Source organism: Bos grunniens, chromosome 7, assembly GCF_055505025.1.
Source record: "Bos grunniens cultivar Pamir isolate PY7600 chromosome 7, Bosgru_T2T1.0, whole genome shotgun sequence".
NCBI classification, from domain to species: domain Eukaryota; kingdom Metazoa; phylum Chordata; class Mammalia; order Artiodactyla; family Bovidae; genus Bos; species Bos grunniens.
Genome location: NC_141171.1, coordinates 17,800,834 through 17,821,459, shown reverse-complemented (window position 1 = coordinate 17,821,459; position 20,626 = coordinate 17,800,834). Strand labels below are relative to the sequence as shown.

Sequence of the window (20,626 nt, the reverse complement as noted above, 5' to 3'; positions counted from 1 at the left end):
CTCATTTCAGTTCAGTTCAGAAGCTGTCGTGTCCGACTCTTTGCAACCCTATGGACTGCAGCGTGCTAGGCTCCCCTGTCCATCATCAACTCCCCGAGCTTTCTCAAACTCATGTCCATCCAGTCAGTGATGCCATCCAACCATCTCACCCCTTTTCTCCTGCCTTCAATCTTTCACAGCATCAGGGTCTTTTCCAATGAGTCAGTTCTTCTAATCAGGTGGCCAAAGTATTGGAGCTTCAGCTTCAGCAACAGTCCTTCCAATGAATATTCAGGTCTGATTTCCTTTAGGATGGACTGGTTGGATCTCCTTGCAGTCCAAGGGACTCGCAAGAGTCTCCTCCAACACCACAGTTCAAAAGCATCAATTATTCAGCGCTCAGCTTTCTTTCTAGTCCAACTCTCACATCCATACATGACTACTGGAAAAACCATAGCTTTGACTAGATGGACCTTTGTGGGCAAAGTAATGGCTCTGCTTTTTAATATGCTCTCTAGGTCATAGCTTTTCTACCAAGGAGCAAGCTTCTTTTAATTTCATGGCTGCAGTCATCATCTGCAGTGATTTTGGAGCCCCCAAATATAAAGTCTCTCACTGTGTCCATTGTGAGAGAAATGTTTTACAGTATGAAAAGGCAAAAAGATATGACACTGAGCCACTTGCGGTCATCCAATCAACCATTTTTTCCTCCCCTCTAGCCTTTGCACAGGCGGTCCCCTCATCTGGGCCTGTGCATCCCTTTCTTCTCTCTCTGCTCACCTCTAACTCCCCAGGCTGGGTCAGGACCCTGTGCTGGAAGCAGGCACTTAAGTGTTGGGATTTGGGGTGGACTGTGGTCACTGCTGTGTCCTGTGTGGGGCAGGCATGCAGTGGTGGCTCAATTGATACTTATTGAACGTGTTAAGTAATGGGTACTGCAACCTCAACCCCCGCTCCCATCCCCACCAGGGGTCTCTAAATTCCAAACAGCCTCTGCATGTGCTCTCCAACCCCCCAAAAGGCAAGAGACCAGCGTAACAAAACAGATGGGTCATTATTGTACAGCTTCAAGTGGGGGGGTGGTCCCAGGTGGGGCCATGGTGCTCAACATCTGTGGGGGATGGAGGCTGTCTGTCGTCTTCTGAACGGGCTCCAGGAACTCTGGTCCCAGGATGCTGGGTGCCCTGTGAGCACCGGCCCCCTCCTCCCCTCACTGTCTTTGGGAGAAGCCGGAGCAGGGAATGTCTGAAGAGACGAGGAGGAAGAAGGACGAAGGACTGTTTGAGGTGGAGACCTGATCACAACAGCTCCCGCCCGCTGGCTGTTTTGTTGACTTTGGACAGGCCTTCCCGGAACCCAGAATCGGTCATTCTACAGGCAGAGAGTAAGGAGGTGGTCCAGGAGTTGAGGGGAGCCAAGTCTCACCCTCGAAGCTCACCAGGCCCACCCCGAGCCTCCTGGCCTCGCCCAGATCCCACCCACCCGTGCTTTGAGACTGGCCCCCTCCTCTCCTCCCCACTGCCGAGGCCCACCCACTCAGTCTCAGCACACCCACCCCAGAGCCTCCTGGCCCCACCCCAGGCCCCGCCCCCTCGCTGCCAAAGCCCCACCCACCCCAGCCCTAGAGCTCACACTTGCTCTATCGGCATGCCCTCCTCATCCTCTTGGGGTAGCTGCAGGTACGGGTTATCCCTTGCGGGTTGGAACTTGTAGCCCGTGAGCACGAAGAAGGCGAGAGTGGAGCCCTCCACCAAGAGCTGGGAAGTTTGGGAGGCGGAGGTGGGGGGTGGGTGGGGGGAACGGACAACAGCCCATTCCTTAGTACGTACACCCACCCTAACCCCTCCATCTGCAGTCCCTTGAAGCGCGGCCCCCCTGCCCTCCACCGATAATCCCCCGGCCCCCACCCTAGGCATCCCCAGGGGTCCCGGTGGTCTCATCCCCTCAGGGGTCGAGGGGGTGCAGTGGGAGTGTCAGGCACACTCCCCCTGCCTCCACCGCTATCGTCTGGCTCACCCTCCGCCCCTCCTGGGGCCTCTGTGCTCACCTGGTACAGCCACTGCCACTGGAAGGGCACGACCGCCCGCAGCAAGATGGCAATGATCCGTGTGAAGTAAATGTAGCAGATGACCTGCAGGGGCGTGGGGGTGAGAGGCCACCGGGGGATGAGACAACCGGCACCGCTGGGGATGCCTGGGGTGGGGGCCAGGGGGGCCGGGCTCCAAGGGACTGCAGATGGAGGCGTTAGGGTGGTATGCTTGCTAATGAGCTGGCTGTCGTCTGCCCCCTCGCCCCCCGCTCCACCACCACCTCCCAAACTTCCCGAGTGAGCAGAGGGTTCCTACCATGACATAGTAATGCCGGAACAGCTTCAGCTTGGCCAGGTTCACTGCCACTGAACGGTGGGCACAGAGAGTGGGGGTCAAGGGAAGGACTCTGGGGGCAGGACGAAGGGGTCAGGGGTGGACATTTGGGTGCAGAGTGTGGAGAGGGATGTGCAAGGGAGGTAAGTGGGAGGAGAGGCAGTCAGAGGAGGGGTGGGAGGAGCATCCAGGGGTCAGCAAGAGGGGCCAGCAGCCAGCCAAGGGCCCCAGGCACAGCCTCACCCTTCCCATCAGTGCCAGACGCGTCCTGGAGATGCCGGATGGACCTGGGACGGAGGGACGGACACAGGGGGCAGTCAGTACTGCCCCTGCCCGTGCCCACGGCGGGAGGGGCCTAGTGGGGGTCCTCACCAGACCACGGGGAACAGGATGGTGCCACAGCAGATGAGATCCACCAGGAAGAGGATCTCCTTCCAGATACCGTAGTCGCTGGCACCCTCCTCGCGGGACTCCATGACAATGTAGGCCACGTTGGCCAGGACCTGCGGGGCAGGGGGCGGGGCAGGTGGGCGGGAGACTGGGCGTGTGTAGCCACGCCCACCAGCCCCGCCCCTGGGACCTCCCTAGGCACCTGCAGTGGGATCACTATCCCAAAGATCTTCTTCTCCTTGTCTGACAGCACGTACTTGACGAAGGCCCAGCCGGAGCCGATCAAGGCAATGGTGATGAAGAGGAGGGCACCTTTCAGCCTGGCGGAGGGAGGTAGGAGGTGTGGTGAGACCCTGGGGGCCCAGCCCTCCCCTGTCTGCCTCCCCACCACCTTGCCCGGCAGAAAGGGGCACTCACAGATGCGTGATGTAGTGCATGACAGCGAGGCCTTCGATGGGGTGGCCCTGGCTGTTGATGAAGTAGTAGTTGATCTGGAGGTGGGTGGATGGATTGACAGTCAGACAGATGGACAGGGGAATGGGGAGGGTGGTTGGATGGTGGTTTGGGAACATGCACAATCACTGATGGATGGATGACCAGGAAGGGGACAGGAACAGAAGGTTCCAATCAGGATGGCGCGTGGACAGAGAAAGAGACAGTCACACCCGCGACAATGGAGGGAAGGTCACAGTCGGACGGATGGACAGTTAGACAATCGGCCTGGTTGATAGTCACAGCTGGACCCACAAATAGTCAGAATGAAAGGTGGGCTATCACAGCTGGACAGAAGGGCTGGATGGAAAGCTGGCTACAGTGATAAAATGGATGGACACTCGGATGGACATATGGAACTCTCCAGCCCAGGGTCTGCATAGATTTGGGGAGTGGCTTGTAGGGGCTTTTTCCTGGCCCCAGAGACTCCAGCCCACCCCACGCTGTTCCTGGCCCCAGACTCTCACACTGTGGAAGAGGAGAGAGACGCTCTTGGTGAAAGTCAGGGCTGCCATGAGCCAGTGGATCTTGAAGACGTTGTACCTGGAGGGGGAGGAGAGATGAGGGACAGAAGAGAGAGGGCATTGGTTAGGAGCAGGGATGGGAAAGTGGGGAGGCAGGAGGTGGAGGACCCCCAGGATCAAGGGCATTACGTGTTCTTGCAGAGGATGGACACCCAGAAGATGCCAGCGCCCAGGAAGCATGCGGACATGACCATGTACAGCTTGAAAAGAGGGATTTCCGCCGCTGACAGGTAGCCCTCGGGGTTCTTCTCCCGGATCATTACCTGGGGAGGAAGCAGTGGGGGACAGGGGGTTGCAGGCTAGCTCCAGACACGGTGGGCCCTGAGTGTGAGTGTCCAGGTTCCGTTCTCTCATTTCTGATCCTCAGATTTCCCATCTCCCTGAGGCACACGGGGTACCTGGCCCGCAGTGAGGGCTCCATGGTCCCACTGCCCTCCCCTCCACTCACCGTGATGTCAAATGGCTGCTCCCGGCCTGGCACCGAGTTGTCACAGTTGTGGAAGTTGAGGTTGTACTGGCCTTCCTCGGCCCTAGAGCCAATCACTACATGGAACTGAGAGGCGGGCGGACAGAGGGGAGAGGGGACCTCAACTTGGGGGCGTCTCCACTTTGTGGAGGGGAGGGGCTACAGGCACTCCCAGATACTCACACTGAAATTATAGGAGTTGTTGAGGTGGCCCAGGCCCAACACCAGCTCCTGGTCCTTCCCACTGACACCCTGCGGGGGACAGAGTAACTCGATGGAGCATCAGTTGCCCCTATGGGGGCGGGGCCTTCCTCCCTCCTGCCCTGGCTTCCCGTACCTGCCGGTCCCCTTGTAACCCTGTGGGTTTTGACTTGGCCTTGTCAGGTGCAGCAGTGGTCCCTGCTGGTGAAACACAGGTGAGATCAGAGATGGACAGACAGCAGAACGATGTGGGGATGTATGGAGCACCCCTGCCCACCCACTCCTCCCAGCCCGACTCACTGTGGTCCACCTTGGGGGTGACCATGTGCTCTGACTTCGGGAGCCCTGGTTCAGAGGGTGATTCCGGGAGGAGCCCAGCAGAGATGAATAGCTTTTTCTGCTCCCCATACTTTCGTACCTGGACCCTGGGGATGATGTGGGGAGGCTGAAGCCCGAGGTCAGGAACACCAGCTGTGCTGAGGGACTCAATGGCCACTCAGGTCCTCAGGGTCTCCTCTCTCGGGGGGCTCTAACAGTGGTCATCAAGTGGCAGCATTTGGCCACCATCCAATCGAGATGGCTGCCACATCCCTGTGTTGCTAGCACCAGGGATTATCTGTCACTTCCCATGACACCAAGTCACTCATTCTACTGAAATACACCTTATTTAGTAAGAAAATGCTGTCAGGCTTCCCTGGTCATGTGTGCATGCTAAGTCGCTTCAGTTCTGTCCAACTCTTTGGGACCCTATGGAAATGTAGCCCTCCAGGTTCCTCTGTCCATGGGATTCTCCAGGCAAGAATACTGGAGCAGGTTGCCATTTCCTACTCCAGGGGATCTTCCTGATCCAGAGATCGAATCTGCCTCTCCTTCATTGGTAGGTGGATTTTTATCCGCTGTACCACCAGGGAGGGCTGCCCTGGTGGCTCAGTGGTAAAGAATCCACCTGCCAAATGCAGGGGAGATGGGTTCAATCCCTGGTCTGGGAGGATCCCCTATGCCACGGAACATCTAAGCCCATGCGCCACAACCACTGAGCCTGCGTTCTAGAGCTCACCTGCCGAACCTACTGAAGCCCGAATGCCCTAGAGCCCGTGCTCCGCAATAAGAGATGCCATAGGAATGAGAAGCCAGAGCATCTTAAGTAGAGAGAAAGTAGCTTCTGCTCGCCACCAGTAGAGAAAGCCTATGTGCAGCAAAAAAGACCCAGTGCAGCCAAAAATAAGTAACTAAAATTTAACAACAACAACAAAAGCGAGTGGCTTTCTCCAAAGGCATAAGGTTGTTTCTGGCTGGTTCTCATTCCACCTGATCAGCTCACATGGGTATTACAACGAGGGACACCCCAGTGATGGATCTTTAGGGTAGCCCTCATACTCACTCCAGATCCTTGGTGTTGATGAGGAAGAGAACCAGGAGGCTGCTACTGTTTTTCCGGAGAGGACACTCATGGGAGTCCCGATTCTGGAGGGTGGGCAGTAGGGAGCTTTGGTTACCCCCACCCCCTGGTCCAGGCCCACCCTGCCTCCCTCCCCATCCTCTCCTCCTTCCCCGGGGCAAGGGTGAGTTTCTCCCTTCCTCTCTGGGAGAGGACAGGGGCCTCTGAGTTTCAGAGGCCAACAGACAACCCTCCCCTTCCTCTGCCTCTGCCCCTCCACCGTCCTCTCCCCACTTTCATCCCTACCACTCACTGAGTAGGAGCGAATGCTGCCAGATCTCACCCGGGTCAGACTGAACCCCACCTGGCAAGTGGAAAGAAAAGAGACTGTGAGGTGGGGGATGCCAGCAAGGACCTCTATCAGTGGCAACAGACACATAACCTCGAACTTCCTTAATACCTACTAAGGGGGAGATCCTGCATTCACTGACTTTTCCTACTTGCCCCCAGCACCCCAATCCTCTTCCTTTAACTCCTAACCACTCGACTGGGATGTCATTTCCTCCAGGAGACCTTCGCTGGTTCCTCTCCCCCCCACCCCCAATTTAAAATGATGATGTAAAAAATAAGTAGAATGTTTACGCCTTCCTGCCTTGGGCTCTGGAATCCAACACACTTGGATCTACATCCAAGCTCTGGGACTCTGAGTAAGCCACATACCTCTGAGTCTGTACAAACACCTGTAAAATTTGGTTTACAGGTGTAATATTATCACAGGGATCCTGAAAGGTGGCTATGACAGAACAGACTCATGGAAATTGATTTGCAGTATATGGGTACCCAGCGGGGGTTCAATAACACTAGCCTCTTATTTTGACTGCAGGAACTGGGGCTGTCCCGTTCACTGGTAGGCTCCCCTCTCACCAGCTTCCTATATAGCCTGAGAAAGTATTCCTCAGTTGCTGCTAAGTCACGTCAGTCGTGTCCGACTCTGTGTGACCCCATAGATGGCAGCCTACCAGCCCCGCCTCCCCCAGTCCCTGGGATTCTCCAGGCAAGAACACTGGAGTGGGTTGCCATTTCCTTCTCTAACGCATGAAAGTGAAAAGTGAAAGTGAAGTCGCTCAGTCGTGTCCGACTCAGCGACCCCATGGACTGAAGCCTACCAGGCTCCTCCGTCCATGGGGTTTTCCAGGCAAGAGTACTGGAGTGGGTTGCCATTGCCTTCTCCTCAGTTACAGATAAGCAAATATTCCTCAGTTACAGATAAGCAAATAAAAACTCAGGAGAGACCAAAGGACTGGCCCACGATCACAAGGGTGAGGCAGAGCTAGGATGTGAATCCAGAACTGGGGGTGGGGAGGTGGGGGGAGGTGGCTGGGCTCAGAAACTTGTGCACCTCTCCCTCCTCCAGCAAATTTCCCAAAGCCCCTCACCAGCGGGGCCTTCTCTTCTGTATCCTGGCGGCCTAGCCTCAGGAGGCTCAGATTCACCTCCAGGGAGCCGTTGGTGTAGAAACCAAAGCTGTTCAGTTGGATGTCTGCTCGCTTCTCCCCCTGCCGGAGACCAAGGAAACAGAGACAGTTCAGACTTCCCACCAGCCCAGCCCCAGGGCTCTGGCACGAGATTCCACCAAGGGCTTCGGCCCCCTCCCGGTATCTCTGTATTTAGGACAGGTTCAAAGGGTGACGGGAGAGGAAGAGAGGGCCACCCCTGTAGGCCATGACCCCAGACCAATTCCAGGTAAGCACAGAATGGTTCGGGATCCTCTGGCCACCATTCGGAGAGTCCAGGAAGAGAAGGTCTGGGATACGTGGAATTCTCCCTGCGAGGTGGGCATCACCCGTAAAGCAGGGTTACGCATCTTGGGGACCCTGGTCCTCACTTCTCGGAAAATTTTTAGGTTCCAACTGAGTCCCCAAGATCCCAATTAGTACTCTCATTCTAGAACCCCCAGGGACTTCCCTGGGCGGCGTCAAGGGTCCCTAGCAGCCCCAAAGCGATCCCAAGAATTTAAAGGCCTCAGAGTCCTGGGTCCCCAGAGGTGAAGCCCCACCCGCTGTGGGCAAGGGACGACCCCAGCGCAGCAGGCCAGGCATCTTCAAAAGAACCACTGAGAGGGCTCCTCTGGCGAGACCACTCCTGGCCTGAAGCAGGGGGCGCTGGACCTCTCCATCCCGCATAAGGAGCGGGGGAGATAGGACGAGACCACTCCAAGCTAGGGGCTTTTCCGGGCCAAAGCTGCGCCCCGCACCCCAGACCGCCACGCGGCGGGACTCACCGTCAGCGTCAGCCGGTGAATGCGTCCAGAGGAACCGCCTAACAGCAGCAGCAGAAGTAGCCACGGTCCCCATTCCGCGGGGCTCCCACGGCCGAGCCCCCTCCTCTCGCTCACTGCCATCTCTGGAGCCACCGCCTCCCTTGACACCCCCCTCTGACGCCCCCAGGCCCGCCTACCGGTGAACCAATCGCCGCACGGTGGGGGCCGACCCTTCTGCTTTTTGAGCCCTCCCAGCCAATCACCGATTGCCTCCTCTCGCGCCCGCCCCTGTAAGACACCAAATGGACAGCACCAGTCCCGAATGGGAATGCTAATATTGCTTAACCCCCGCCTTCACACCCACCAATCACTAGAAAGATTGTCCCGGATGTAGGTTGATGGACAGCTCATCTAACCAATTGTGATGGATCTGATATCCTTCCCTGAAGAGGAATTCCTCCACCCACTCTTAACTGACAGATCCGTTCAGAACTACAGTACCCACAACGCAAGGTTGGAGGGGGTGGGGCAGCAAGCAACTCAATGGGGGCATACAATAAACTACATCTCCCAATATCCCTAAGGACAGACTTCCCCTTTTTCCCCTGGGGATGTGGCTCCCTGCCAAAGCTCAGGCTTTTGGTAAACACTTGCATTTGCTAAAGTCTGTCTCGTTTTCCTAATCTTGCAGATCCACCGAGAGGCCAAAACCTGGCCCCAAGCTAAATCATGACCCTGGAATGACCTATGATCCCAGACTGAGTTACCAGGCTTAGGCGGACACTTCTATCCTGGAGTGAGGCCACTGGATGGAGTCCCATCCCCAGAATCCAGGACAATCTTGATTCAGCCTGAACCCCAACACCAGGCTGAGCGCCTACCTGCAGCTGAGTCCTGACCTCAGCTGAAACGCAGCTCTCCCTTCCCCTTCTACTCTCAGCCTATCAGTTCAGTTCAGTCGCTCAGTCGTGTCCGACTCTTTGCAACCCTATGAATCGCAGCACGCCAGGCCTCCCTGTCCACCACCAACTCCCGGAGTTTACTCAAACTTGCGTCCACCGAGTCGGTGATGCCATCCAGCCATCTCATCCTCAGTCGTCCCCTTCTCCTCCTGCCCCCAATCCCTCCCAGCATCAGAGTCTTTTCCAATGAGTCAACTCTACTGAGCCTTAATCTCTGGCTGAATTTACACCTAGACAGATCTCAGATAAAGACTGAGCCCTGACCTCAGATTAGGACAGACCTGTGGACTTTCGTTTGAGTCCCAGGCCTTCGACTAGTGGCTCACCCCTCTCCTAAACCTCTGATCCTAGTCAGGTCCCATCCCAATTGTGGTGCCCACCTGGGATGAACCCCAATTTCAGTTGAGACCCTAACTCCCAGGCTGAGCCGCTGAGTTCCAGACCCCAGGCTGAGTTTCTGACTCGATCTGACCCTCTAACCTCTGGTATGCATGCTCAATAACTCAGTCGTGTCCGACTCTTTGTGACCCTATGGACTGTAGCCTGCCAGGCTCCCCTGTCCATGGGATTTCCCAGGCAAGAGTACTGGAGTGGGTTGCCGTTTCCTTCTCCATCTAATCTCTGGAGCCCGTCTATTTTGCAATTTGAAGTTTTCTAACTCGGAAGCCACCAGCAGGTGGGGCCAGGTCCCCGCAGAGCCGTCTGTCCCAGTGTGGGTTACTGGAGCTATCTATCCTAGCCGTGTTGTATTTCGTGTGTCCTGGAAGACGGGGCTCAGAGCCTGACTTGTCCCAGGGGGTCTAAAGCCCTCAGCCCCAGCAGGGCGACTGTCACCTCTGTAACCAAAGAGAAAGTACCAAAGGCAGGAGAGGATGGGAGTTGGGGGAGGTTGCTCCTTGGATCTCGCCCCTTTCATCCCAGTGCCTCAAAGGGATTAACAGTGTGTGAACTGACTTTTATGAGAGAGGTGACAGACTTCCAAGCCCAAGGGTTCGAGGAGCAGGGGAGTGGTGGAGTAGGAATACTAGGGTCTATGCAAACTATTAAACCTGATTGGGCCTTAATGGATGAGACTGGGAAATGGGCAGGTGCAAGCTCGAACTGTATGGGAGCCGAGTAAAGGCCTGGGCCTGACGCCCCAAGGACAGCCCGTCCTCAGTTTCCCGGCGTAGACTTTAGGGAGGGAGGCAGGATGCGGTAGGGGCACTAATGGACCCGGCCTTGGCGGAGGCGCGTCCTGGACAGGATCGAAGTCCTCCCATCCGCCCTGTGGCCGGAGGGACCAGACCATTAGTGGGACGAACGTAGACGTCTGGAGCCAGGCCGGCCCGCAAGAGCGGGGTGACCTCAGTTCTCCCTGCGATGGAGTGGGGGGAAAACCTCCTGGGTTGGGGCTTTAGTGTCTTGGCCCTTTAATGAATGATTGAAAAGAAAGAGGAAAAGAAAAACCGTCCAGGGCGGGGTCAGGGATGGGGTGGACAAAAGGGTCCCAGGGGATTTGGAAAATGGATGGGGGTCCTTTAAGGGGTCTGTCCAGTGGCGTCGGGTGGCGCGCATTCCTTTAAGAAGGGGCGGGGCGTCCGTTGGGGCCCGCCTCCTTGGAGGGGGTTCTTGCTTTCAGGGGGCCGTGCCAGGGCTCCAAGAGTGCGGGGGCGTGGCAGAGTGTACGGGGCGTGGCAGAGCTTGAAGTGGGCGGGGCCTTTAGCGGGGCGGGGTCGGGCTCCTCGCCCTGGGCTGAGTCTCCCGGCGGCGGCGGGCGTCAGGGACCGGGTGCGGTGGAGGCGTCGGCCGCGGCAGGAGCAGCATGGATTGGGGCACCGAACTGTGGGTGAGTCTGTTCCGCTTGACTCCAAGTTCCTCCCTTCCTGGGGTCCAGACCCACGATTTGCCCCTGCAGTACCCCAGCGGGATCTCTGCGCGTTTCCTTCCACCGACCCCTGGAATCCCCTCTCTCCGCGGAGTTTCCCAGGGCGGTTCAGGACGCCCCGGAGCGGAGGGCGACCTTTCAGTTGCCGCGCTGGGAAACTGAGGTACGGGGTTCATAGTGAGGAGGGCAGAAGAAGTCCTGGGACCAGGCCTGAGCAGCCGGGAGAGGTCACCTATTTTGAGCGCCCTGACTGGGCCGGCGGCTTATCTTACGGCCCCTGGGTCCCTGCCCGCCGTCCGCCTGTCCGGCTGGGGCGGGGGAGGGGGCCCGCTGGCCACTTCCAACCCCACGTGGGACCTGGAAGTCCAAACCGCCTTCACGTCGCCTCTAATCTACAATTAGGGATTGGGACGCTGTAGGGGGGAGGGGGCTGCGAGCCTCGGCCTCAGCCCCCTCCCCCAGCCCTCCTTAGGCACTGGGAGGGGCCGCCACCAATCGCCTCGAACCTATGCCCTGGAAGCCCCAGAACTTTTTCCCCCTTTCCTAGCCGGAACCTCTGACCCCTCCTCTTTCTGGGGGCGGTGGCCCTCCTGGGTTCCTGGGTGCCCTGGGTTAACTAGATCGTCCCCCCAACACCAACTCTGGGATTTCTTTTGGAGGTAAAGTGGAGTCAGTGAGGAAAACTGAGTCGCCCCTGGGGGGACCCTGGGAAGCGTGGCGACCGGGGGAACCTGATGCCCGCGCTCCCACCATTCTAGGGCCCCCCCAAGCTGCAGGGAACCCTGCCCCTCTGGCCCTGACTCACGCCAGGCCGGCCGGATTTTCCGGAATCTGGGGGGGATTAGGGGACCCGGGGCAGGGGGAGTGGCCTTGCCCCATTCCACACCCCTCTTGGACGCCGGGAGAGGGGACCCTGTAGTCCGGCTGGGGCCCCGCCCCAGTTCTCTGGCCCTTCCCGGGAAGGGGAGGGGGTTCCCGCCGGTTTCCTGCCTCCCCCCGCACCGCTCCGGGGCGGGGCCGGGAAGCCACTCCTTCTTGGAGCTCGGAGCCAGGAGGCTCCCTTGCCGCTGGGTCGGCGGCTGTGGGGTCCCCGGGTCCTGACCTTGGTCCTCCCAATCCCCCTGCTAGGATCAGTTTGAGGTGCTCGAGCGGCACACGCAGTGGGGTCTGGACCTGTTGGACAGATACGTGAAGTTCGTGAAAGAGCGGACGGAGGTGGAGCAGGCTTATGCAAAGCAACTGCGGTGAGACCCTAAGGTGGCCGCGCCCTGGGGTTAGGGGGAGCGGTTGGAGGACTGGGGGCTCAGCCTTCCTACCTCTCTCCGTAGGAGCCTGGTGAAAAAATACATGCCCAAAAGACCTGCCAAAGATGACCCTGAATCCAAGTAAGAACGAACACCGGATGGATACAGGGCTAGATTTGGGAGGGCCAGGGGTATGGGACCCACTTCCTCTCTCTCTCAAGCTGGGCTCTCTCTCTCAAGCTGGGCTCCCCGCAAACAGATCCCTCACTTCTCACCCCAGTTCCACCTAGAGGCGTGAGCTTGGATGCAGGAACCGAATTACCTGGCTTGGAATTCTAAATCCACTACTTTGCAGCTGAACTGCTTTGGCCACTTGACTTCAGTTCTCAGCCTCCGTTTCCCTCGCCTATTAAATGGGAGAGGCTCCCACAGTTATTAAATGAGTGACTCTGGGCAAGTGACTCATGTTGTGAGCCTTGGTTTTCCTCTCCTGTGAATTGGGGATGACGATGTCCTTGTAGGGGCTCATATGAAGGTTAAGATAGTGTGTTAAAACAATGCCTGGCTTATTTCACTTTATTCCAGTTCCGGAAACCCCCAAAGCTCTAGAAAGCAAAAGGTTTTCTGGTCACTTGTTTGGAGGCAATCTCAAGACCTGAACTGACATGAAGTTAATTAAGTTCATTAGGGTCTTCTTGGATTTTATCTCACTTATGTGAATACTAATGCTTCTTGCAAAAGCATTTATAATATTTGATTATACGATGCTGCTACTGACACCACGAGAGTGATGCAAAAAGATGGTGTAAGCATCATATCCCCTTTCTAAGACCTCCCCAAATTCTGAGAATTCTGAGTTTCTGTGTCCCCCTCGAGGGCTGGGGGTGTGGGCCAGAATTTATCGTTGCTTCTGGGGTGAATGTCTTGGGGCTCACGCTTTCTCATATGGAGGTGGGTCTGCGGGCTTGTGGTTCCCAGGGGTCCTGACCCCCAGCCCCCATCCCGCCTCCATCCCACCCCAGGTTCAGCCAGCAACAGTCCTTCGTGCAGATTCTGCAGGAGGTGAATGATTTTGCCGGCCAGCGGGAGCTGGTGGCTGAGAACCTCAGCGTGCGTGTATGTCTGGAGCTGGCCAAGTACTCGCAGGAGATGAAACAGGAGAGAAAGATGGTGGGTGATCCCTTCTCTGGGGCTTCCCAAGGGTCCCCTGACATCAGGGTGAGCCTTATCGCCCCCTCTTCCCATAGCACTTCCAAGAAGGTCGTCGGGCCCAGCAGCAGCTGGAAAGTGGCTTCAAGCAGCTGGAGAATGTGAGTCTGTGGGTGTGGAGAAGCGAGGCTCTGGCCCCGAGCAGCTGGGTGAAGGTTGTCGATTCACTTCGTCTGGCCGGGACCCCTCCTCTCCTGTGGGTTTCCAACCTGCCTGTTGTCCCCACCCTGACTCCCAGTTGCTGGTGACTTCCCCCCAGTCCCTGAAACCATGGCGGGCAGCTCCTTCATTCCGGTTCTGTCTCCAACACAGAGTAAACGTAAATTTGAACGGGACTGCAGGGAGGCTGAGAAGGCAGCCCAGACCGCTGAGAGGCTTGACCAGGATATCAACGCCACCAAGGCTGATGTGGAGAAGGTGCCTGTGGGGTCTGAGACAGGCTTGGGGGTCAGGGTTAGGCAAGGCCAGAACTGGGCTATGACCTTCCCCCCACCTCGATATTCCTCAGGCCAAACAACAAGCCCACCTTCGGAGTCATATGGCAGAAGAAAGCAAAAATGAGTATGCAGCCCAACTACAGCGCTTCAACCGTGACCAGTCTCACTTCTATTTTTCCCAGATGCCCCAGATATTTGATGTGAGTGCTACAAACCCCCAGTCCCACCTTCCCTAGAGAACCCCAGAGGTAACCAACTCCTATACACTTGTCAAAACCCCAGCTGTAATGTCCTAATCTCTAAATTGTAAAGGAGTTAGAACCAAATAGTCAAGTGTTCTCCGATTTTATTCAAGCTGTTCTTTCTGCCAGGGATGTCGTTCTTTCCTTTTGTAATTCCTACATTCTTCCAAGCCCCAATTCTAACAAACCCTCTGGAAGATCTCAAATTTCCCTTCTCCTGTTTCAGCTCTGTACTCTACTCTCTATCCCAACACTGAGACTGGGAGTATCTGTGTTGGGTCTGCTTTTTTCTTGAAATTCCTGGCTGTGTTTTTTTCTTAGTATATTTTTAAAATTAATTAATTAGGCTGCACCTTGTCTTAGTTGCAGCATGTGGGATCTAGTTCCCTGACCAGGGATTGAACCTGGACCCCTTGCGTTGGGAATGCAGTGCCTTAGCCACTGGACCACTGGGGAAGTCCCTTCGTAGCTACATTTTCACCTCCTTTGAGGAGCCTTTCCTGACTCCCTAGGCAAAAGGAGGGCCTCAAATTCCTCTCTGACATCTTCCTGGCCTCTGAAATTTCTCCCCTGACCACACTGAGCTTGAAGTCTCTGTGTTCAATTCTGTGTTTTCCCTGCTAAACTGGGCTTGGGGCTGTGGTCAGTGTGGGGCTCCATTATGCTCAGGAGGGAATCACTCTGCCACCAGCCCCTCGACCAATGCCCCTGAGAACCGTGCCCCCTGTCTCTATAGAAGCTGCAGGACATGGACGAGCGGCGGGCCACCCACCTGGGGGCTGGTTACGGGCTCCTGTCAGAGACTGAGCTGGAGGTGGTACCCATCATCGCCAAGTGTTTGGAGGGCATGAAGGTGGCGGCAGATGCTGTGAATGCCAAGAATGTGGGTACCTGGTCCTGGCAGTGGACCACGGGGCACAAGCAGTGGTTGGGGGTGGTATGCAGAAGTAGGAGTCCGAAGGCTGGACCCCCAGTCTTGCCCCTGATTGCCCCTCACCATCCCCAGGATTCCCAGGTCCTAATTGAGCTGCACAAGTCAGGCTTTGCCCGTCCGGGTGATGTGGAATTCGAAGACTTTAGCCAGCCCATGAACCGTGTGCCCTCGGACAGCAGCCTGGGTACCCCCTCCGATGGACGGCCAGAGCTCCGAGGCACGAGCCGCAGCCGGGCTAAGCGCTGGCCATTCGGCAAGAAGAACAAGGTGGGGGCCGGGGCCCTCAGGGTGGAGGGCTGGGTGTGAGTGGGGACAGCAGGGGCCCACACTGAGTCAGCCCCAGCCGCCGGAACGCTGAGTCCCGGGCAGGAATTTTCCTCTTGGCTGCTAGCCCGGGCTGGAGGGAAGGAAGGCGGCTGGGCCATTGGTCTGGGAGTCCCCCGAGGCTGTGGGGGGGTGGGGTGGGGGCGGATTGACAGGGGAGGGCCTGTGGCGTCTGTCTGCTCCTTCTCAGGAGGCTGAGAGAAGAGACCTGCTTTGGGGTTCAGGGCTGGGTGAGGGCTTGGGACACCAGCCCTAGGGACTCCCCTTGAGTCTCTTCAACCCTCTGATGAGTCTTTGGGCCCCCTAACCTCAGGCTGGTTTTTCTTGGGATTTTTGGCTTTCAATGTCAGGCACATACCTGGACGCCCCTGGTTTCTACCTTTGACAACCCCCTCCTCTGCCCAATTTATACCTTTGACTTCTGTTTCATACTTTCGATCCCTGTCGACATATGCTTTGAATCCCCTAGCTTAAACCCCAGCTGTAGCCCTTTTGGTATTTCATGCCTTTGACCCTTCTCTTAGCTTGCCCTTGACATCTATGGCCCCATTTTTGTCTGAGACCTTGATTTCTGCATGCCTCTCCTTCCACCTTCTAGACTGTGAGCCCAGAAAGCTGGGGTTGGGTGTGGGGCAGAGAAACATGGGCCTCCCTGTGCCCCCAGGCTCCATTCTAGAAACTGGACATAGGATGCAAGGGAGGTGGGAAGTGTTGGGGGGTAGAGGGGGAGGGGTCTGGCCTTCTGGCTCACAATCTAATGCCCTCCCGTCACCTCCCAGATTTTTGTGTTGCTCTTTGCATGCATTTTCTGTGTGTGTGACTGTGTATCTTGAGTTGTGGTTTTCTTACTTTTTTTTTTTCTTTTCTCCATTTGGTTTTTTTTTCTTTTTTCTTTATTGCGTCCATCCGCCGTCCATCCGTCCGTCCATCCGTCTTTGTTCTCTACATCCTCCCGACCCTTCTGACCCATGCCCTCCCTGGCCCCTGCCGGTAGCCATGTCCCCCACCTCTCTCCCCCCTGGGGGGCCCCCTGCCCTCGGCATTACCTAATGGACCCCCGTCCCCCCGCTCCGGCCTCGACCCCTTGGCCATACTGAGCGAGATCAGTAAGTCGGTCAAACCGCGGCTAGCATCCTTCCGCAGCCTTCGAGGCAGCCGTGGGGTAAGTGAGGCCTCTGGGGGAGGAGGAGGGGGCGGCCCCAGCCCGCCCAGCGGCCGGGTGGCGGGACCCTGGGCTCGCTTCCTGCCGCAGGCTGGGCCCCCTCCTTCCAAGGCCCCACCTGGACCTGCTTCGCTCTGTGCATGGCCTTGCCCCCCAAGAACCTTGGGCAGGGAGGAAGGTGGACTCGGTGTGTCTTAGGCCTATCTTAGACCTGGGAGCTCAAACTCTGTGTTCCGGAGCTCAATCCTCTTCCACCTCGCAGACAGTGGTGACTGAGGATTTCAGCCACTTGCCCCCGGAGCAGCAGAGAAAGCGACTGCAGCAGCAGCTGGAAGAACGGAACCGTGAACTACAGAAGGAGATGGACCAGAGGTAAGGTGAGGGGCTGAGCAGGTAAGGAACAAGGTGAAAGGATAAATGATTCACACTGAAATGGTACCCAAAGATCTAACAAACCCCAGGCCCCAATGGGTTTATAAGGTGAACTGCAAGTAGAAGTGGAGAAGGCGATGGCACCGCACTCCAGTACTCGTGCCTGGAAAATCCCATGGACGGAGGAGCCTGGTAGGCTGCCGTCCATGGGGTCGATAAGAGTCGGACAGGACTGAGGGACTTCACTTTCACTTTTCACTTTCATGCCTTAGAGAAGGAAATGGCAACCCACTCCAGTGTTCTTGCCTGGAGAATCCCAGGGATGGGGGAGCCTGGTGGGCTGCTGTCTATGGGGTCGCACAGAGTCGGACACGACTGAAGTGACTTAGCAGCAGCAGCAGCAAGTAGAAGAAACAGTTTCTTCCCACCTTATACAAGTCATTCTAGGAAACAGAAAAAAAGTGAAAGGGACTTCCCTGGAGGTCCGGTGTTTAAGACTCTATGCTGCCAATGCAGGGAGCACAGGTTCAATCCCTGGTCAGAGAATGAAGATCCCACATGCTGCCAAAAAGACTGGGAAAAAAAAAAGAGTGAAAGCTGCCAGTTCATTTAGGAGGCTGGTGGAATCTCAGTTCCAAAACTGAGTTAGCAAGAATTCAAGAAAATCAAATTATGGATTTATTTAATTAACTTAACGATCTTAGATTGCAAAATCCTAGCCAATCCAAGTCCAGCAATGTATTAAAAACAGTATTATATCATGTGGTGATGGTGATTGCCCAACTCCATGAATGAATTTAATGCCATGGATCTGTACACTTAAAAATAGCACAAATGGGAAATTTTATATTATGTATATACCACAATAAAGAATAATAATAAAAAACAAACAAACAAAATCATGATCAGTGGGGTTAGCCCAGCCATGCAAAGATGGTTCAATATCAAAAACATCTATGAGTCTTATTCACTCCATTCATTGGCTAAAAGAAAAAATAAGCATATGGTTTTTTCATGGAATAACTCAAAACACTTAGAATATTAACAATAAAAAAACCTGCCAGATTAAAAAAAAAAGAAAGAAAATCTTTACTCACACTTTCCAAGCAGCAAGATTCTCTTCCCAGTCCTCTTACATAATAAGAGTGACGTTTGCCACTTGCAGATAGGCAGCCAAATGATATTTTGCTGTTTTGCACAGAACTCCTTGTACAAAATGGCTTTTATTGGTGTAAAGTTCCATTTGATTATTGTTCCTGAGTGTTTCGTTTCGTTTTTTTTTTTTTTAATTTTTGGCTGCACCTCAAGCAGCATCCTGGGTCTTCGTTCCCTACCAGGGATGGAACCTGCGCCCCCTGCAGGGGAAGTGCAGACTCTTAACCACTAGACCACCAGAGAAGTCCCCATTCCTGAGATTTTTATGATGTTGGGGTTACTGGTGCATGCTCTGGAGTCCAAATGGACTGGCCTTTATTCTAGCTCTTTCCAGTTTCCTCATCTGTAATGTGCATCAGGTATTAGGACTGGGAAGAAGTTGAACCCAGGTTTGTCATCGTCCAGAGGTCCATGCGTGTAACAATTACCATCTGTATATATAGACATGGAGGAAGCAGGGACAGGAGACTAATGATAATAATAATAATAATACCTAGCATTTATAAAGCTTCTAACTCCTTACATGGATCATTAGAATTCCTGTTTTCCTGAGAGACTGTGATACACATAGGAGACAATGTGTATCCTACCTGAGAGGTAGGATCCACATAGTTCTGTTTAGTGCTGTATTTCTCATGCCTAGAATGGGTTTCTGGTATGCTGTGTGCACTCAGTATGAAAATCTGAAAGTGTTAGTTGCTCAGTTATGTCAGACTCTTTGCGACCCCCATGAACTGTAGCCCTCCAGGCTCCTCTGTCCATGGAATTTTCCAGGCAAGAATACTGGAGTGGGTTGCCATTTCCTTCTGCAGGGGATCTTCTGACCCAGGGATCAAACCCGCATGTCCTGCATCTCTTGCATGAGTGGTTCTTACCACTAGCGCCACCTGGGAAGCCCCCTATATACACTACTACGTATAAAATAGATAACTAATGAGAACCTACTGTATAGCACAGGGACCTCTACTCAATGCACTGTGGTGGACTAAATGGGAAAGAAATCCAAAAAAAGAGGGGATATATGTGTACATGTGAGCTGATTCACTTTGCTAACGCAACATTGTACAGCAACTATACTCCAGCATAGTTATACTCCAGTAAAGGCACTGCTCTCATCTTCACAACACATATAGATACCATTATTCTCCTTTCACAGACAAGCCTACTGAGACACAGTTTTGGAACAACTAGGAAATGCCCGCTCTGGGATTTGAATCCAGGCTATGAAGCACTGGCTGAGCTCCCTGAAGCAAAGCCCATCTTTTTTTGTTTGTTAAATCACATGGATTTCTTTCTCCTCCATCTGTCTCACCCTAGGGAGGCCCTGAAGAAAATGAAGGATGTGTATGAAAAGACACCCCAGATGGGAGACCCAGCCAGCTTGGAACCCCGGATCACGGAAACCCTGAACAACATCGAACGGCTGAAACTGGAAGTACAGAAGTATGAGGTCAGGGCAGACCCTGGGGAGAGGCGGGGCCGGCAGGCCTGGCTGAGTCACTGCCTGGTGGGGAGGGGGAGAATGAGGGACAGGGAGTTGTAGGTGGTGGGGGCTCCAGCTGTTTCTCATCACTGCCTCTGGTGTACATGGGTGATCTCAGGAAACCTCCAGGCCCAGAGTGGGCTGACCCCAGAGCCTGGCCCTGGAGCTGAGTGTGCAGTCCCCTCCTTTCAGGCTTGGCTGGCAGAAGCTGAGAGCCGGGTCCTAAGCAACCGGGGAGACACCCTGGGCCGGCACACCCGGCCTCCAGACCCCCCAGCCAGCGCGCCGCCAGACAGCAGCAGCAACAGCAACAGTGGATCGCAAGAGAACAAGGAGAGGTGAGCAGGGAGGCCAGGTTGGGTCTGTCCCCAGACCCGGGACCCTGGTAAGGGGTGCCTATTCTCACTGCTTTGCCTTTTCCAACCAGCTCTGAAGAGCCCCCCTCTGAGGAGGGTCAGGATGCCCCCATCTACACGGAGTTTGATGAGGAATTTGAGGAGGAGCCTGCCTCCCCCATTGGTCACTGTGTGGCCATCTACCACTTTGAAGGTATGGACAGCCTGGGTGGTACATTGGTGACTTTGGTGGGGGGTAGGGGCAGGGGAGGGTGGCATTTGGGGCTGGGCTCTGTTGAGACCCGCCTCCAGCAGACCTGAGCCCACTGCCATTCTGTGACAGGGTCCAGCGAGGGCACCATCTCCATGGCTGAGGGCGAGGACCTCAGTCTCATGGAAGAAGACAAAGGCGACGGGTGGACCCGGGTCAGGCGGAAACAGGGGGGTGAGGGCTACGTGCCCACCTCTTACCTCCGCGTCATGCTCAACTGAACCCTGCTGGAAGCGGGAAGAGGGGGGCTGTTGGCTGCTGCTTCTGGGCCACGGGGGGCCCCAGGACCTACGCACTTTATTTCTGCCCCCGTGGCTTTGGCTGAGACCTGTGTAACCTGCTGCCCCCCACCCCCTCACTCCTCTCCCCAGATGGACCCGCTGTGCCTTCTACCATTGATGTACATACTCATGTTTCAAATCTTTTTTCTTCCTGCCGCTCGGCTAGGGTCATTTTGTTTTATATAAAAAATGATGAAAAACTCTTGGAGTCTGTGGCTTATTAGGAGGTTTGGATACTGGGGCTGAATATTCAAACATCACCTTCCTTAAGGGCCACGTGGGGGGGAATGAGGAA

The 20,626-nt window shown here is 55.4% G+C and overlaps 2 protein-coding genes across 6 annotated transcripts; one reads left to right on the top strand and one right to left on the bottom strand.

The window, feature by feature from the left end:
• Positions 1-1,014: 1,014 nt before the first annotated feature.
• On the bottom strand, positions 1,015-8,216 carry GPR108 (G protein-coupled receptor 108). Of its 4 annotated transcripts, none has more exons than XM_086409772.1 (18): positions 8,075-8,216; positions 7,230-7,349; positions 6,107-6,157; positions 5,797-5,879; positions 4,716-4,840; positions 4,552-4,616; positions 4,398-4,466; positions 4,197-4,301; positions 3,878-4,011; positions 3,692-3,767; positions 3,150-3,223; positions 2,935-3,052; positions 2,715-2,845; positions 2,586-2,629; positions 2,325-2,374; positions 2,027-2,110; positions 1,612-1,736; positions 1,015-1,350 (listed from the first exon to the last, which is right to left on the bottom strand). In XM_086409772.1, the coding sequence occupies exons 1-18, from the start codon at positions 8,192-8,194 to the stop codon at positions 1,278-1,280; spliced, it is 1,647 nt and encodes a 548-aa protein (XP_086265898.1). In that variant the 5' UTR covers positions 8,195-8,216; the 3' UTR covers positions 1,015-1,277. The 4 variants fall into 4 exon arrangements, with proteins under 4 accessions (XP_086265898.1, XP_086265899.1, XP_086265900.1 ...); XM_086409773.1 differs by having other exon boundaries at positions 4,552-4,613; XM_086409774.1 differs by lacking the exon at positions 8,075-8,216 and adding an exon at positions 7,850-8,035.
• A 2,535-nt stretch (positions 8,217-10,751) lies between these two features.
• Positions 10,752-20,534, top strand: TRIP10 (thyroid hormone receptor interactor 10). Of its 2 annotated transcripts, XM_086409760.1 has the most exons (15): positions 10,752-10,843; positions 12,011-12,126; positions 12,211-12,267; positions 13,149-13,296; positions 13,374-13,436; positions 13,648-13,752; positions 13,844-13,972; positions 14,751-14,897; positions 15,021-15,215; positions 16,267-16,434; positions 16,697-16,806; positions 19,279-19,411; positions 19,637-19,782; positions 19,872-19,993; positions 20,123-20,534. In XM_086409760.1, exons 1-15 carry the CDS (start codon positions 10,820-10,822, stop codon positions 20,269-20,271), a joined length of 1,812 nt encoding a protein of 603 aa, XP_086265886.1. In that variant the 5' UTR covers positions 10,752-10,819; the 3' UTR covers positions 20,272-20,534. The 2 variants fall into 2 exon arrangements, with proteins under 2 accessions (XP_086265886.1, XP_086265887.1); XM_086409761.1 differs by lacking the exon at positions 16,267-16,434.
• The last annotated feature ends 92 nt before the right edge of the window (positions 20,535-20,626 follow it).